At 39.2% G+C, this 17,781-nt stretch overlaps 1 protein-coding gene across 1 annotated transcript in view; it reads left to right on the top strand.

The window, feature by feature from the left end:
• Nucleotides 1-17,781, top strand: part of lamc3 (laminin, gamma 3) — a 222,388-nt gene that overhangs the window by 125,584 nt on the left and 79,023 nt on the right. The window contains exon 10 of the mRNA XM_014006615.1: nt 2,631-2,829. Within this exon, the coding sequence (XP_013862069.1) occupies nt 2,631-2,829 (199 nt within the window). The remainder of the gene's footprint in view (nt 1-2,630; nt 2,830-17,781) is intronic.

Raw genomic sequence — 17,781 nt, 5'->3', positions numbered from 1 at the left:
TATATATATACTCTGCCTTTCATTGCAGCAGACAAGTTTTAATATAAAAGTACTGCTTATTTTAACTTTCTCATTTTTGAGTCAAAATGAGGATAGAATATGTGTGAAATGCAAAATCACTACATCTTACACTTATAATGTATAAATTTAACTAGCTGTTTACACAAATCAGGCAGTAATACATGATCCATCGTATCAAACTACTATATTTTGGGGGATCACAAAGTCAATTTAAATGCTGGTGAAATAAAAACATTCATCAATGTAGCTGCTGACGAGAGTGGGCTGTGTGAGGGCACTGCTCAAATAATAAAAGCCAGCTCCTGGTTGAGTAGATATTGGATGATCAGACAGCTGAATTGCTCTGAATGATGCCAGAGACCCCTCGCAAGCAATATCACCCACTCAATTCCAGAGCCCTCTTAAGCCCCAGAGGAGCTCAGGATGTACTTCACACACGATTACGCACAAAAACAAGATGGCAACCAAGCGTGCAACCTGTCATTTTTCCCTCTCACTTAACCACATTTGGTAGAGAATAGCAACATTGTGAGTCTTTTTTGTTTTCTCCTTTTTTTCCTATAAAGATTTTAGCATTTTATATCAGGGCACACTGTGCAAAAGTTGCAGCGATTAGTGAATAAATGAATGTACAATGAAGTAATTTCTGAAAGGCATAAATTAAAGGTGACAGTTTGCAGGTTTGTTCACAGTTAATAGTTTTAGAGTGCTGCTGAGCACCTGGTACTTATAAATTCTAAGTAGTGTAAGTAGAATGTGTATTATAATAAGTAGTTTGTTCTAATAAATCTGAAAACAGATATAAAAGTCAGGCATTGATTTTTACTGCTTTTGTAAGCAATGATACTGCAAAAGATCGACGGATTGGTGTTAAATAAAACTAATTGGGCTGAAATAATTAGTTTTACCTAAATCTCACAACAGGTGCTTTCATTTAAAGGTGGTCAAGTTAGAATCTTTTTAGGTTTTACTTAAAAAGACAAATAAAATAATCTCAGGCAGAGAGACAATATGACCCTGTGAAAGGCACTCTGAGAAAATATTTCAACAGAAAAAGATGTCTGTCTGTCTATCCATCCGTCAATGCATCAGTCCAGTCAACCATCCATCCAGGTAAAGAAAGAAGATGGACGGATGAATAAAAAATGAAAATACCCACAGCAAAATTTGTCTGGTCCAGTTCTGGCCCACACAATGCACTAACACTTGGCCCAGATAACACAAAGAATCATGGCCCTTTGATGGCCCAGTTGGGGTTGACCAGAGGTGGTCCATGCATGAGCCAGCACCACATAAACCAAACCACAACCAGACCGGTTTTGACACTGGCATCTAATAAACTGAGCCATCACCTGGCCCTCATCCTGTTGACACTTGCCATCCTAGCAGTCAGGCTGCAGGGCCAGATCTGGCTAACACACGTTTGCTTTATGGATAACTGTGTCAGGTTGGATAAATGGATGAAAAATAGCAAATATGTCATAAAAATGAAGTTGAGGAAGCCGAAGAATAAGTTTCTGTAAGGTAACGAGACCCTGTTTAAATGCAAAACACCTTTAGAAAGCTTTGGAGCATTCTACTGAACATATTTCTTGGCCAAACAACATATTTATGGATTTGCTGTTGGATTAAAAAGCTTTTTTAACTTCCCACAACATCACACCATGACTACTAGGTACATCTGAATGTGCGGTATTGGTAGACTGATAATATCTTGAGTACTCTCCACATATTTAAAGAACAGGGATGTGTTATTCTTGCTTTGGACTTGTGTTGCTGCTGTTTGAAAACATTTTACAGCCTGAAGACTGTACAAATTAATTAAATAACCAAATTTCTGGAAGCACACCTTGCTTTGTCTGTCTAAAATGCAGACAAATGCATCTTAAATCCACAAACGATGGCCACAAGCGGTGAAATGGCTGGTGCTTCATCACATCAACAAATATCTGTGGCTCAGGCAGTAAAAAGAGGCAATGTAAAATACCCTGGTGTTTGTAAAGAGAGAATAATAAATGTTTTTGTTTTTTTTGTTTTTTTGGAAAAAAGAACTGGAAAAACTGTTAGCTGTCTAAGAAAACCATTTACATGTTGTCATACTTGTCAGCGGGGATTTGAAAAGTGTGACAGTTGACATATTACTCACTAAGATAACAGAACGAGCCCCAGGCCCATTTACCTTTTATATTTTGAGTTTGTAAGACATCAAAAAAAGACAAAGTAACCTTATACAAAATGTTAAACAACTGTTGATTTTATGCTTTAAAAATCAGATCATGTTTAGGTGACTTTTGTCTTTGAGTAATTAAAGCAATTCATGAGTTTCCATGTCTTATGGTATTTATGTTTTTTTTCTTTACATTGGGGTGGGGATAAGAATGAGTTACAGCTTTTTTATATATATAAATTTATTAAAACAACTTTTGTTTGTTCTTTGAGCCTGATTTGGAGAAATGAAGAAGTGTCTTTCAATGTGATCAAAGGTTTATTTTAGTCCTTGTTATGACAAACTTGGACACAACTTTGTGTATAAACAAAAAAAAAAAAATAGAAAGATGACTCTTCCTTCACTCAACTCACTAACCGTCCACTCTGTACCTCCCCATCAGAGAGATTCCTGGGTCATCAAGTCAACAGCTATGGCCAGCCTCTCTCCATCACCTTCACCTCTGAGACACCCGAGCTTCTCCCAGACCACGTCACCCTGCTCCTCCAGGGTTCTGGGATCACCCTGTCGGCCGACCTCTCCTTTCAACCAGGATTTGAGCACGATGCTGGTCCCACCCCTCAACGCTCCTTCTTTGTCAGGTATGAGTGTTTAGTCCATGAAACAACCAGTTTTTGAGTGTTTTTTTATATTATGGTTGAAGTGGGCTTACTCTAGAGGAACCTCTGCTTGGATGCTTGCTTCTTCTCTGCATCTTCCTCTTGCAACATGATATTTAAAGTCCACAGACTATTAAGGACACCCATGTAATGACAGCACTCACCCACATTGACTTCTCTGTCCTGATCTCAGCAGAATGCCAGGATATAAATGTGATAATGAGCCAGCTCCCTCATGTGCTGGCTGTCATATAGATCTGGCAGGTACTGAGTCGCATCATATTTCCATTTATACATGTTACACGTTTAGCAGATCCTGGTGTGACTTAAAATATGGGCACCGGGGGAGAGCCATAGAAAATATCGAGGCAGAGACGAAGCGAGAGCAGCAGTCACAGTCAACTGACAAGTGACTGTAGAACAGAGGTAAGGCAGAGGAGTCCAACAGATTTTCAGCTTAAAAAAACCCTTATTAACGCATACATGCATTAATGGACACAACAGCATTAAAGTAGCAGAGGAGGGCTGGCAAGGAGAACCAGATCACCGGAATAAAAGGAAGTGAATCATTTTGAAACATTTTGCAGCCTTGTAAATGAAATGAGAAGTCTGTCCATGGCCTGAAGGTACAGCACAGTGGATGTGTGGAAGGATGTGGCTCCTTTCAGTCTGATGTTCCAATGCCATTGATGGTATATCAGACTGAAAGATATTTTGTTTGATGAACTGAGTTTTAGATACAGTCGTATATCTTATCGTTTGTGATCCGTTTTAGAATAGAATAGAATAGAATTCAACTTTGTCATTGCACATGTCCCAAGTACAAGGCAATGAAATGCAGTTTGCATCCATCCAGAAGTGCTTAGCATGGAATATAAATGTATACAGTATATTATATTACAAATTACAGTATTGCTTTTAATATGCTATAGCTGTAAATATAATTGTATACAGGTTATGAATGTACAGGATATGAATTTACTGACTTTAATTTACAGAAATGTGAATTTACATCTAATGATCATGTTCTAAAATGGTGGCATATAAATTGATTATGTAATGATTAACAAGAGTAGATTATTTATGCAGTGTTGGGCAAAACAGTGCAGGTAGTGTTGTTAGGTCCATGGGTTGTGGGTATTGTGCTGATGTCAGGAGACAGAGTTCAGGAGAGTAACAGCTGTTGGAAAGAAGCTTTTCCGGTACCTGGTGGTCTTAGTCCAGAGGCTCCTGTAGCGCCTCCTAGAGGGCAGGAGGGTGAACAGTCTGTGAGCTGGGTGACTGGAGTCTTTGATGATTTTCCCAACCTTTTTCAGACACTGCTTTTTGTTGAAGTCCTCTATGGCAGGAAGTGGTGCTCCAATGATGCGCTGGGCAGCTTTCACCACCCTCCTTAGTCATTTAAACTGTAAGAGAATCGACAAGCCTACATATGTGTCTGGCTCAAGCAGTGTAAGAATATTGTTTAACATTTACATAACAAAGCTGACTTAAGAAAGACATCCCCTAGCGGTGTGGACAGGGTTTCGATGTGTCAGGGCAATTTCATACAAGACTACAAAAAGCATAATAATGTAATTAATTGAGTTATGAACAAACATGAAATGCCAGTGGAGTCTCAGTCTGAAAACACTGGAAGAATGTCTAGTGTTGGGGATGAGTCTCTGCCTCATACAAAGGAGTTGTATCCTGGTGTCTTCTTCACTAAAATGGGAGGTCGCAGAGAAAGTCAAATGTTGTGGCAAAGAACAAGCTGATCCAAAAGGTGAAGCTCTCAACATACTTCTTGTCTACAGTATAATATAGACCTAAACTGTGATCGTGAGATGTGCATCATGAACATAATCCTGAATAAAATCATCAGACATAAACTTTCGACAAGGGGGGCGCGATGGCTCAGTTGGTAGAGCTGATGCCTCTCAGCAAGAAGGTCACCGGTTCAAATCCCGGTCCGGGGACCTTTCTGGGTAGAGTTTGCATGTTCTCTCCGTGCATGAGTGGGTTCTCTCCGGGCACTCCGGCTTCCTCCCACAGACCAAAAACATGTCTGTTAGGTTAATTGGTAACTCTAAATTGTCCCTAGGTGTGAGTGAGATGGTTTAATTTGTGGTTAATTAACTAATGGTTGTTTGTCTCTATGTGTGGCCCTGTGATAGACTTGCGACCTGTCCAGGGTGTACCCCGCCCTCTCGCACTGTGACTGCTGGAAATGGGCACCAGTGACCCACGCAACCCTGAAAAGGAAGAAGCGTGTACAGAAAATGGATGGATGGATGGATAAACGTTCTCTGTAGCGTGGCCGAGTTCAAACTTAGAGTTGTGGAGCTCTGTCATCCAGGAAAAGCTTGGAGTAGAGCCACTTCTCTTCTGCGTCATATACAGCATAAAGGAAAAACATTGTATTAGTGTTTGTATGAATGGATAAATGACAGACTCTGTCCAGCTTTTTGCAGAACCTGGAGAGATAAAAAGATGTTACTGCATATAAAAAAATATATTTACCATTAAGAGTATGCTGAGGTGGTCCAGGTATTTGATTAGGATGTCTTTTAGACATGCCTCTATGGATGTTTCCCAGCATGTCCTACAGTGAAGAGAGACTGTGGCTGACTCAAAAATCCCTGAACAAATAATGCATCACTTCTGACATGGAAAGATCTCGAGATGCTGGAGGCTGTTGCTGGTAAAAAAAAGTAGAAAGGGATGTCAGGATTTCCATCCTGGTCCTGTTCCCTCAATAACCCGACCAGATAAGCAGAAAACCTATTTGTGTTGAAATGAACATTTAATGTTAGTAACATCTTAAACATGCTTACCAGTAACATTAATATTTCATGTTTTAGTAATTTAAAAATTGACATCAGCATTCAAGTTCAAATGTGTGTGAGAAAGTTTTTTTATATAATGTTATATATATAATTTTTGTAGGCATTTTCCAATTTTTAGAATTTTACAAAAAAAATGAAGAAACCCTAAATTTAGTGTTAAAACAACCTTTCTCCATGTGTCAAGTTAAGTTCACTCTGGTCATGTGAAACAGTAGCAAAACCATCAACACTGACTTAAATATATGGACAACATTGGCTTTTTATGGTAACAAAAACTAGTCTAATTAGATGTATTTTTAGTACTTTATTAAATTAAATATGACAAAAAATACTTATATTTGTCATAATGTTTAAACTGTAAGAATTTTTAATGTTGAGAAAGTCACAACAAACTGTCATTACTGCTCTCTATTCTGTCACCAAAATAATAAAATATCTTTAAAAATAAGCTGCATTAAACATCTGTTAAATGTGTTGAAATTCTGAATGTCCTGTAAGTGTGAAGCCAGCACTCTTGTTTTTATGGAGTGTTTAGTCAACTGGATGACTGTCAGAGTTGAAGTGAATTTTCAAAGCTGCTGTAACCAAACGTTCAGCTCGTGTAGCTCCCCTGCAGCCCACGTTCCAGGATCTGACTCAATATTTTCCCAACTTATGGGCAAAGTTAGGTTTAAATTAAATATTTTGTGAGTATTTTATGAGTGCCTGAGTTAAAACATCTCTGACCCGCTGCAGCACTTTGCTTTTAACAGCTGCACTTTTAAATATCTGAGTGGTTTCACTCACTCGATCGCTTACTGCATAATGCATAATGGGGCCTCCTACAAAAAGATGAATTCATGCAAACTGGTGTTATAGTTTACAGAGCATATTTCTCTGCAGAAACAAAGTACAGATTTATGAATTCACAGTGATTTTTTATGCTAATCAATAATAAATGTAGCTTTGTATCTATGGTTTACCATCTCAACTGAATCATATTTCAATTTCAAGAAAAGACAGCTACTTTAAAAAGTTGCCTTCAAGAAGTAAAGAATGAGCAACATCTGTTGAAATTTAGACAAAACTTTGTCAGAGCTGTAATTATATATAAGCAAGTCAAAGTTAAACTATTTTTGCATATAAGTTGTTGATATTTTGCTACTCATTCAAGATTGCCTTTACAATTCAAACTAACTAAATGTGCAGAATCCCAAGCGTTAAAACTGTGGTGAACCTCAGACTGTGTCAGAAGGCAGCTAAGTGAGTGTCTTGCTCTTTAATTTTATTACTTTGTTGTTGGTGTATTTTGAAATGTTTTCAGTGTTTACCATATTACTCCTTGTGTTGTTTCTTTTATTTAGTTGGTTGATCTAGATTTTGGTTTGAATTCTTATTGTTTGCTGTCTTGTGCTGGTTTCTGTTTTACTTCTGTGTTCCCTGAGTCATTTTCGTTCAGCCCCTGCGTTTTGTACCGGTCCAATTGCCATCCCCACTCTCACTTGTTGGTTTCTGTTTCTTCCCTCACCAGGTGTTTGTGATTAGGTTTGTTTAGCTTTTCTTTATACAGGTGCTGGTCATAAAATTAGAATATCATGAAAAAGTAGATTTATTTCAGTAATTCCATTTAAAAAGTGAAACTTGTAAATTATATTCATACATTACATACAAACTCATATATTTCAAATGTTTATTTCGTTTAATTTTGATGATTACAAATGACAACAAATGAAAATCTCAAATTCAGCATATCAGAAAATTAGAATATTACTGAAGACCAATAAAAACAAAGGATTTATAGAAATGATGGCCAACTGAAAAGTATGAACATGAAAAGTACRAGCATGTACAGCACTCAGTATTTAGTTGGGGCTCCTTTGGCCTGTATTACTGCAGCAATGCGGCGTGGCATGGAGTCGATCAGTCTGTGGCACTGCTCAGTTGTTATGATAGCCCAGGTTGCTCTAATAGTGGCTTTTAGCTCTTCTGAATTGTTGGGTCTGGTGTATTGCATCTTCTTCTTCACAATACCCCTTAGATTTTCTATGGGGTTAAGGTCAGGAGAGTTTGCTGGCCAATTAAGAACAGGGATACCATGGTCCTTTAACCAGGTTCTGGTAGCTTTGGCACTGTGTGCAGGTGCCAAGTCCTGTTGGAAAATGAAATCTGCATCTCCAAAAAGTTGGTCAGCAGCAGGAAGCATGAAGTGCTCTAAAACTTCCTGGTATGTGGCTGCGTTGACCCTGGACCTCAGAAAACACAATGGACCAACACCAGCAGATGACATGGCACCCCAAACCATCACTGACTGTGGAAACTTTACACTGGACTTCAAGCAACGTGGATGAAGTGCCTCTCTTCTTTTCCTCCAGACTCTGGAACCTTTATTTCCAAAGGAAATGCAAAATTTACTTTCATCAGAGAACGTGACTTTGGACCACTCACCAGCAGTCCAGTCCTGTTTCTCTGTAGCCCAGGCAAGACGCTTCTGACGCTGTCTGTGGTTCAAGAGTGGCTTGACACAAGGAATGCGACAGCAGAAACCCATGTCTTTCATACGTCTGTGTGTGGTGGTTCTTGAAGCACTCACTCCAGCTGCAGTCCACTCTTTGTGAATCTCCCCCACATTTTTGAATGGGTTTTGTTTCACAATCCTCTCCAGGGTGCGGTTGTCTCTCTTGCTTGTACATTTTTTTCAACCACATCTTTTCCTTCCCTTCGCCTCTCKATTAATGTGCTTGGACACAGAGCTCTGTGAACAGCCAGCCTCTTTAGCGATGACCTTTTTTTGTCTTGCCCTCCTTGTGCAAGGTGTCGATGGTCGTCTTTTGGACAACTGTCAAGTCAGCAGTCTTCCCCATGATTGTGTAGCCTATAGAACTAGACTGAAAGACCATTTAAAGGCCTTTGCAGGTGGTTTGAGTTAATTAGCTGATTAGAGTGTGGTACCAGGTGCCATCCATTTTGAACCTTTTCACAAGATTCTAATTTTCTGATATGCTGAATTTGAGATTTTCATTTGTTGTCATTTGTAATCATCAAAATTAAACGAAATAAACATTTGAAATATATGAGTTTGTATGTAATGTATGAATATAATTTACAAGTTTCACTTTTTAAATGGAATTACTGAAATAAATCTACTTTTTCATGATATTCTAATTTTATGACCAGCACCTGTATTCAAGGTTTTTTTAGTCGATTCCTCAGCAGATCACTGGCTCATGCCACTCATCTTTGTCACCCCTTGTTTTGCACTCTGTGTTGTCGCTCCAAGTTTCTGCACTTCTTGTTTGTTTAAATTGAGTATTTCAATTTTTAAAGCTCTTTGTGTCTGTGTGAAATCTGGGTTCATCCTCACTGACCAAACTTGAAAGGTCACTATAACATTCGGGCCAGATACTGCAAGGAATGACAGCCCATTGTTGGCCCAGATGTAGTTTGCCAATGGTGATTCATACATGGACCAGCACCGCATAAACTAAACCACAACTGGCCTAGTTGTGGCATGCCTTCTTAAAAACAGTGCCATTATTGCCACACCTGGCTCACATACAGTTGACAAACCACTTGTCAGCTTGACACCAAACCTGGCCCCACACCTGTCTGTTATGTGGACATCATCCACTCAGGGTTTGGATATGCTGCCACCACAATGATAAACCACCACAACTTTGTTAGGGAGAATATTATGCACAATTGACTTTTTGAGCTTTATATCATGCTATAATATCATTCTCTTATCAAAAACATACCCACAGTATTGCTTTGACTCATTTATGCATGTTTGTGGAATCCATGAATCTCCTGCAGTAATCATGTGGAGCTGCGTAAACACTTGCACCAGCACCAACTATTTGTACATAGCTCCTCCCTGGAGCTTAGTCTGCAGTTGAGCTCCAGGTATTGCTCTGAAGATGTGCTGAAGTTGGAGTGTCTAAAATGGGAGGTTCTTAAAGAGAAAATATGAAGTATGTGCCTGGAACCTCAACAAACCCTGTAAAGATCTTTCATATTTGTAGTAAGGTTGTCATCTAAGGAAGTCTACATACCTGTAGTCCACACAGGAATGGTGTTTTGTAAATGTACCATGTGTCTACAAAGAAAGCCATATTCCAAGAGTCCTGAAGCAATATTTTTGGAAACTAAGCACAGAGTAAATAAAATTAAACATCAATTTGGTGTTTTAGTCTAGAGAGCAGAAATGAAATAACCTTCTGAAAACAATGATGTCTTAGCCCACCTATTATCTAACCCACAACCCAAGCGTATCAGATAAAACAAGAATATTGGCAGATTCCATTCCTGCTTTTGTGCTGCAGGTGCAACAGAACTTATTTGAACAATTACAGCAAAACCTTTGTATACTGTATTACTTCAATAAGCAGATAAAGCTGATCACAATAAAACCTGCCACATACAGGACACATGATGAAGAATTAGACAAGAAAATGGGGAAAATGGGATTTGTTTGTTGAACTTTTAACAGCATGCTCCATGCATTGTTTTCTCTTCTTGTGGCAGTGTCACAGCACCACATTCAGGCCTGTCATTCCCACTGTAGCATGTTGGGTTGTTTTTGGTGCTTCTGTGTGGCTGAATACATTTCTTGAAACGGTGCAATGGTTACAACAATATTTTTTAGAAACAAAACTAAGATTACTTTGGCAAACTTGTGTTTCAGTGTGGATAAGATCAGTTTACTGTGCAGTCAGTCACAAACACATGGGTTATATTGATATACACTGTAAATATCACAAGGGAGAACATGAAGCATTTAGTGTCTTAAAACTATTCTAGTTGTTCTTTATGCTTCTAAGACATCTAGAATTAACATTTGAAAGAAATAATCAAGGCTGCTTTTCAGCTTCTTTGAAAAGCATTTTTGGCATCAAATACAAAAAAAGCAAAAATGTTTCCGTTTCAAGGTTGGACAAACTTTAAATTGCAAATGTCTGAATGTTCATAAAGGACTTCTGTGTTCTACGGTGAGTCCAGTTTCCTGTTGACTTTAACTTTACTGACTTTCTCCACTGAAATTCCTTCTTGAATCTTTCATCTCACATCCCGCAGTTCTTCTTGCACTATCATTCTGTCTAACAAGGCTCCCTCTTGTCTCTGTTGGGATAAAGTGGTCAGTCTCGAGGCAGGAATGGGCTGGCTGAGTTAGGCAGGTTGGTACTGAAGAAGGGGAGCCTTGGTGTGATGTCCTGTGGGGAAATGGCAGCCCAATCAGTCACAGAGAGATCTCATTAGGCTTGTCAACCATTGGGTAGTGGGTGCAGGTAGCCTGGTCTTCACAACAAGCTTACTCAAGTTTTCTTTTCTTTTTTTGGCTTTATTTTTGTTTTCTGCTCCCACTTGGCCAGGGAGCTTGTTCCCCATAATCCTTTTTATCCCACTTAGCACCTCCTTCACACTGTTTGGTTACAATTCCGTTCTTCTTATGTGTTGTCTTAATTGTCTTTCTCAGCTCCCTCAAACTTCCTCCACTTGTTCCTCACTGGAAGCTTTTTCTTTCCTTAAGTAGGGATTTAATTGCCTTTGTTTTCCATGGTTTGTTTAAGTGGAGTAAAAGAAAAAAAACTGTTTATTAGGAATGAAGAGTCCGCCTGGAAATGGACTAGTTATTCAGCTGCATTATATTTTGTTTTTGCTCGGCCGACCATGTTTCAGTCTGTTAGCTCAGAACAGTCCTGTAGAGCCTCTGGGATTGCACTCTTACAGGCTCTGTAATAATGGGCAGCTACCTGTTGGCTTCTGAAAAAAAAAGGCACACACAAAAGCACTTATCTGGCAAATTTTTGAAAACTTGAAGGAAAAGCTTACGTGCCAAGTTGTTATTTTGCTATGAGGGGGAAGCTGTGTTATCTTCGGTGCGAGATGATTACAGTCTGAGCGAGAGACTGTCCAGATACCTCGATGAGGAAGGGGCTGATTGATGAATATTGTATACTGTGGAAACCTGCTGTTTCAGCTCCGGGTTGTAATGAAGGCTGCACGCTGGAGCTGCTTGTCAAGATTCCGCCACTGTGAATCTTGTCGGCTTTGGCAGGCATCGTTATTCTTACATTACTGTTTGTAGTCGTTACTAACTGGTCTCGACAACGGACAGGTCAGTCTTGTTGAAACTCTTGTCTGGAAAAGGCAGAGACACCCACTTCAATCTGCGTCAAGTACCTGATGCAGATTGTCGAAAGTCGAAATGTCTGCTACTGGTCTGAGAACATTAACTTGTGTCTGGATCGGTTTAGGGACTTATTTTTGGCAAAACTATAAATTAGCAGCTATGTTAAGTCTTTTTGAAGGTATTTGCTGCACTTAATTAGTTTCAGTACACATTGTCATGATCAGTGTGTTTTCTGATTTGAATTTGTTTTCATGTTTTTTTTCTAATCATTAGCTTCTTTGTGATCAGTTTGTTCCATTGCCTCCTGTTTTGTTTTTTGAGGGAGGAGGTAATGTTTTCGGTAGCCTATGTATATCTGTCTGTGGACAAAATTACTCAAAAACTTATGGACGGATTTTCATGAAATTTTCACCACAAGGGGGTATTGGCCGAAGGAACACACCATTAAATTTTGGTGATGATCCGGGTCATGATCCAGAGCCAGGAACAACGAATCAGCTTCAAGGAAGCTGACCATACACTTCCAATCACATCGGATCATTCATAGACGGGCCAACCCCCTGACCCCCCCCCCCCCCCCCCCCCGACTGAAGACATCAATTGGGATTGCCTGAAGTGGTGTAGAAGACCAATCACATGAAGGCTCATGGAAATAAAACTTTAGACCAAGTTGTTTTCAAATCAAAAAACCTACTGTTTGACTTTAATTTAATATAACAACAGATCATTTTCACAATGCATCGGCCTGCGCGTCCTAACAATTTTGTATTTTGTGTTTATGTTTTTGGAGTTTTTTTCCCCCACCTGTATCAGAAAGGTAAGCTAGCTAACTCACCAACCCCTGTTCAGTTCAGGTCTGTTATCCAGTAGATAACGTTAAGGTTTTCTTAAACAATTATGTTTATTCTGTTATTTTTAATGGCTAAATGTTTTCTTTTTTCTGATGCTGTTCCACTCCTTCTGTTGCATGTATTCTATTATGTGTTTAGTCATTGTAAAGCACTTGTACACAAACACACATATGACTAAAAATGTAATAAATGACACAAAAAACAAACACACGCTCACACACAAACACACGGCCTTGGTGGAGGTTTGCGCTCTCCGAGTGCTTCTAGTTTTTTTTATTATTTTTTATTGGCCTTCTTCTCTCAGTAAGTAATTTTCCATTGTCAGCATTCACTGCTTGATTCTACCATTATGGTATGGTGAGTCGGGATGGAGAAAGAATCAATGAGTGGAGGCCTTGTGGGCCCATTGCTCTCCCCAAAAAGACACTGAGCTTGATTCAAACCTTTGCATCCCTCAGATGAAGGACACGAGGTTCGAAACACTCAGTGTTCTGAGCTTCTCAGAATCCATAAAGGGTTTCCCGAGAATTATTTTTCTTTGACTGCTCAGAGCGAGGCAATCCCTCTCCTAACTGCTCCCTCTTTTCTATCAGCCCAGATGGCTCCTCTCATTACCACAGTCCTTTAAAGTCTCCCAGTCTTTACCACACCTGCAGTTTAATCATGTGTGTGTTTGCATCAGGCTGTGTCATGTTGTCCTCCATCTCACCTTTAGCTTGTTTCTTTTATTGCTACCATGTCAGCCTTTTTGTTTTTGTTTACAAATTGAAACTTTTTTGTATTTTTCTCAAGCTCCCCATGTTCAGCCTGGGTTCGTTCCTGGGTCAAATGCCTACTAATTAAAACCTACCTTTTGAATTATCAGTCACTGAGGTGTAAACTGAGTTTGGAATCAAGTAATTTAATTGCTAGTGACTGAAACATTATTTGAGAGCTAACAAATTTTCAAAGAAAAAATCACACATTTTAAAATAAACTAACGAAATGCTGTATCATTAAGCAGTTAATATGAAGGTTTGAATGAAACTCTGAGAAAGTAATTATTGGATGTACATTTACAACTGATTACTTTTTGAATTCAGCCCACTGTAAAATGTCAGGCACAGCCAACAGACCTTTAAAACACAAAAATTAATATTGCTCAGTTTATAGAATATGATTAAATTAAAAAAAATGTTGCTGTACAATTTAATGTGGGGGCTAACTAATCATTATTTAACATGTTGCTATTCACTATTTGGAGTCAACACTGTTTTCTGCCAGCCAAATGTTTTAAGAACCACTGGTAGGATTTTAATGAAACTTTCAGATGATATGGATTAGATGTATATCTACAACTCATTAGCTTTTCAAGCAAACCAAATTGAAGATGTACCCCACAGCTAATCAACCCCCGCACACACAAAAATGGCTCTAAAATGTCTCACGATGAGATGTCAGTTTAAAACTCTGGTATAAAGGTGGTGGATGAAATGCATTTCCTCAAGAAATGCTAGGACTTTTTTATGTTTCATGTGTGTAACAGGGCCTGCCCTGTTTGTAGCTGTGTGCACATCAGTAGCCTATAATCTCAGTATTACAAGATGACAAATAACAGTTTGGGCTTTTCAGAAAGATTATCTTACCAGTGAGGTCAAGTCTTCTTCTTCATTCTCTCCTCTGGGAGGTTTTCAGCCATGAAGTTGTCACTTTTTTTGATCTAGTAATAATAAACTTTCACTGAAGCAGCAACAGCGGTGCTCTGCCTCCTCTCGCTTCTAAAAGGATGTGCTGTGTTCTTGAGCTGCTAATGCACCATTAAGGAATTGGGCTGAAAACCACTTCCAGCTGATTTAAAGAGATAGTTTTGATCTCACTTTTTGAAATTCATGAAGACATTCCCATGGGGGAGGGGGGATGGAGCTAACTGCTACGCAAATATAATCTGTCTCACACATATATCCTCTTATCTTCCTGAAACAACTGACTCACTGTCTTCACTCTTAGGTCACTCAGTTTTGCTGTCTGTAGTCATTAGTTGGGGATTTTGATACAATCAGAACTGAGTGACAGCTGATTGGTATATTATTACGTTAAAGAATGGTGAATGGTTATAATGAGTGGGGATGGATATAAAATCTATATGAGTGGAGGCCTCCTAAGTGGGCCCATTGCTGTCCCCAAAAAGACACTGGTCTTTGTTCAAACCTTCTCATCCCTTGGATGAAGGACACAAGGTTAGAAACATTCAGTGTTCTGAGCTTCTCAGGATCCATAAAGGGGCCCCCAAGAATTATTTTCCTTTGACCACTCAGAGCCAGGCAGTGGCCTAAGTAGTGCAAAGAGGTCTCTAATGCAATGCCACAAACCATTGTCATTGAGTTCCATCACCATTTTGTGGCAGATGAGCAGATTGTGCCCAGTTAGGGCTCCAACTAGTGTACTTAGAGTTTTCCTTAACAGGGAGATGAAAGCTTTCCCAGACCTTAGATTTGGGCCGTTAATCAGTTCCCATGCCTGTCTACAGTCTGTCAGCTCCCTCTAGCGGATTGCGTGTTGACGTCTAATCCAGGCCTGTAGGGCAGTCCTACAGATTGTTGTTGAGGTACCTACAACAGGCTCTGGTCCTTTGAAGTGAGCCTGACTGCCAGCTTTTGTGAGGTAGTCAGTTATCTCGTTACCACAGATGCAAGTATGTCCTGGTACCCAAGAATGGTCAATAAAAAAATGAATGAATAAAAATTACAAATTTTGCTGAAACTGTGAGGTTTGATTATAGAAAAAGGTGTTTACATTTTAAAACTGTTTAAATATATGTCTGTTTTCCAATTTGTCACCTAGGTGCAAAGAACTCAAAGAGAAATCTAAAATTTGACAATTAAAACTAAATTACATTTTAGTCAAAACTGTCAAACTTAACACTGATCAGCAGGATACAGCTGACCTCGGGGAATGCAATGTAAACACAGTCAAACAAATATTAAGGAAAACAGTGAGAATGTCACACATCTGTTTCTATTACAAGTGAAAGAGGTAGAGAACCCAAATTAATATTTAGGTCCTGATTTACTAAGATCCCAACGAGCTCGTATTCCAAAACAAAAGTGTCCCTCTCTAAGAGGAAGTTTGCACAAGTAATGCCTTTCCCCTGTCAATCAATCGAAGAGCTAATCCATGGGCAGCATTTTGCTAACTTTAAAATCGTAACCATACTGTACTCGCTTCTACTAGCTTAGAACCACAGGAGAGGAGGTTCTGTCTCAGTGCGGTTACAACTTAATGGAGACACATTTAGCCAAGGCTGAACAGAGCAGAACCACAAACAGGCACACTGGTGGAGAAGGGGCTTTAGTGGCATGGTGCAGGCGATCTACTAAGATTGCTGTGCAAATGATAATGGGAGAAAAATAAGTGTGGACCACCTTGTTGAAACGAGGATTTTGCATGTACCACTGGCTGTCACCATGGAGAGTTCAGGAGAACAGAATGGCTGTAAAAGAAAACAAAATGAAGCTATGGAGTTGGAAGTTGTGTTGAAGGAGGCAAATGATCCAGATGCAATAAAATGCAGTGTTGTGAAGTTTTTCCATAGAAAATATGGCATAGTTTCTATTTGTGACTTACCAAAGCAGCCCAGAGGTCCTTCAGCAGCTTAAAAATGGCATTTCTTGATATCAACATTTCTTTGCTATTTTTATTCTGACAGTCCAAATATGTTGACACGTGCACAGAACAGTCTCTCTCCACCGTCTGTCATTGTACCCATGCCGCCTCCTGATCACAATGACCCCAGCGAGTATGCATCCGCCTTGCACATGTGCTAAAAATAGACGCAAAAACAGCAACCTCAATCAGTTTCAGGTTTGATAAATCACATTTCTGGTCCTAAATGAATAAATTTGCATACCCTCTTCTCAATATTTTATTCTGATAATCATCGAATGTTCTGCATCTTCACAAAGACAAAAACGCCTTTCCCAAGATGTCCTTCACTCTGTGGGTCAGCTAAATGCCCTATCAAGTTTGCACGTTTTTATACATGCAAACCTTTAGTAAATTAGGCCTTAAGTCCAAGAACGGTAGAAGATAATGAAACACAATCAATATGTTGTTTATTAAACTCATTTGCCAAAAGTTTTACTAATTTTTATACATTTTTTAAACCTAAACCTGAACTTGAAGTTAGCTCATTAAGCTTCTAATCCTGCTTTGTACTACAGGCATGTCAAAGTAAAAGACAGTCAATGAACCAAAAGTCTCCACAGGTTGTACTCCAATTAAACATGTTCAAAACAGAGAAATAACAACTCAAATCCACAAAACATAAACATGGAAAGTTAGACCAGAGACAAAAGAAGAAACAAAGGACTAGAATCATAACAGAATTTTGATGTAGCTGGTGAGATACTGACTGTTCATAACTTCTCCACAGGAACCCACTGCCACAAAACCAAAGTATCTTTTTGATTTTCCACTGTGACTATTATTGTTCACATCCTTCAGCTTTGAAACATGTTTCTGCAAATCAACAAACAGCCTCCATGCCATATTTACAGTTTGGTTCCTGTGTGTAATTATGTGAAGCAGCAGCACCAAAGTTTAGTTAATAGTCTTCGAACCAAGAAGAGCAGATCTTTTTGCCATCAGTGCATCTGGTCCCTCAAAGGGGATCCAAGCTTGTGGCTTTCTGTCAGCTCCAATACTCTTCTTGCTTCTCTGTGGTGTCTTTCACTAATAATGACTTCTGCCTTTGCACCCGGAGCCTTGGCTGAAGAAGTCAGTTGTCTCTCCCTCTGAAATGGTATAGAGGATGAAGAAAGAGCAGCTTGTCACGCATCTCCTCATCTGATTTCGCATGTGAGTGTTTGTTAAGATGCACTGCTTAATTATAGCCATGGCTCTGTTTGCCTCTTTTTTTTTTTTTTTTTGGTCACATGCGCAGACACACATCCACACGCACATGCATACATAAAATCACTCTAAAACATTTCTGCATTTTTAAATCACAGCAATCAGATGCAACACAGACATTAAAATTAATCACGTTTCGGAAATGGAAATATGTGTTTCTGGGTGTTTTGATAAAAGCATGCGGAAGCATAAATAAACATGAGGATAAACACACACACACACACACACACACACACACACACACACACACACACAC

This window comes from Austrofundulus limnaeus, unplaced genomic scaffold, assembly GCF_001266775.1.
Source record: "Austrofundulus limnaeus strain Quisiro unplaced genomic scaffold, Austrofundulus_limnaeus-1.0 Scaffold36, whole genome shotgun sequence".
Classification (NCBI taxonomy): domain Eukaryota; kingdom Metazoa; phylum Chordata; class Actinopteri; order Cyprinodontiformes; family Rivulidae; genus Austrofundulus; species Austrofundulus limnaeus.
This window is presented reverse-complemented; position numbering and strand designations above follow the sequence as displayed.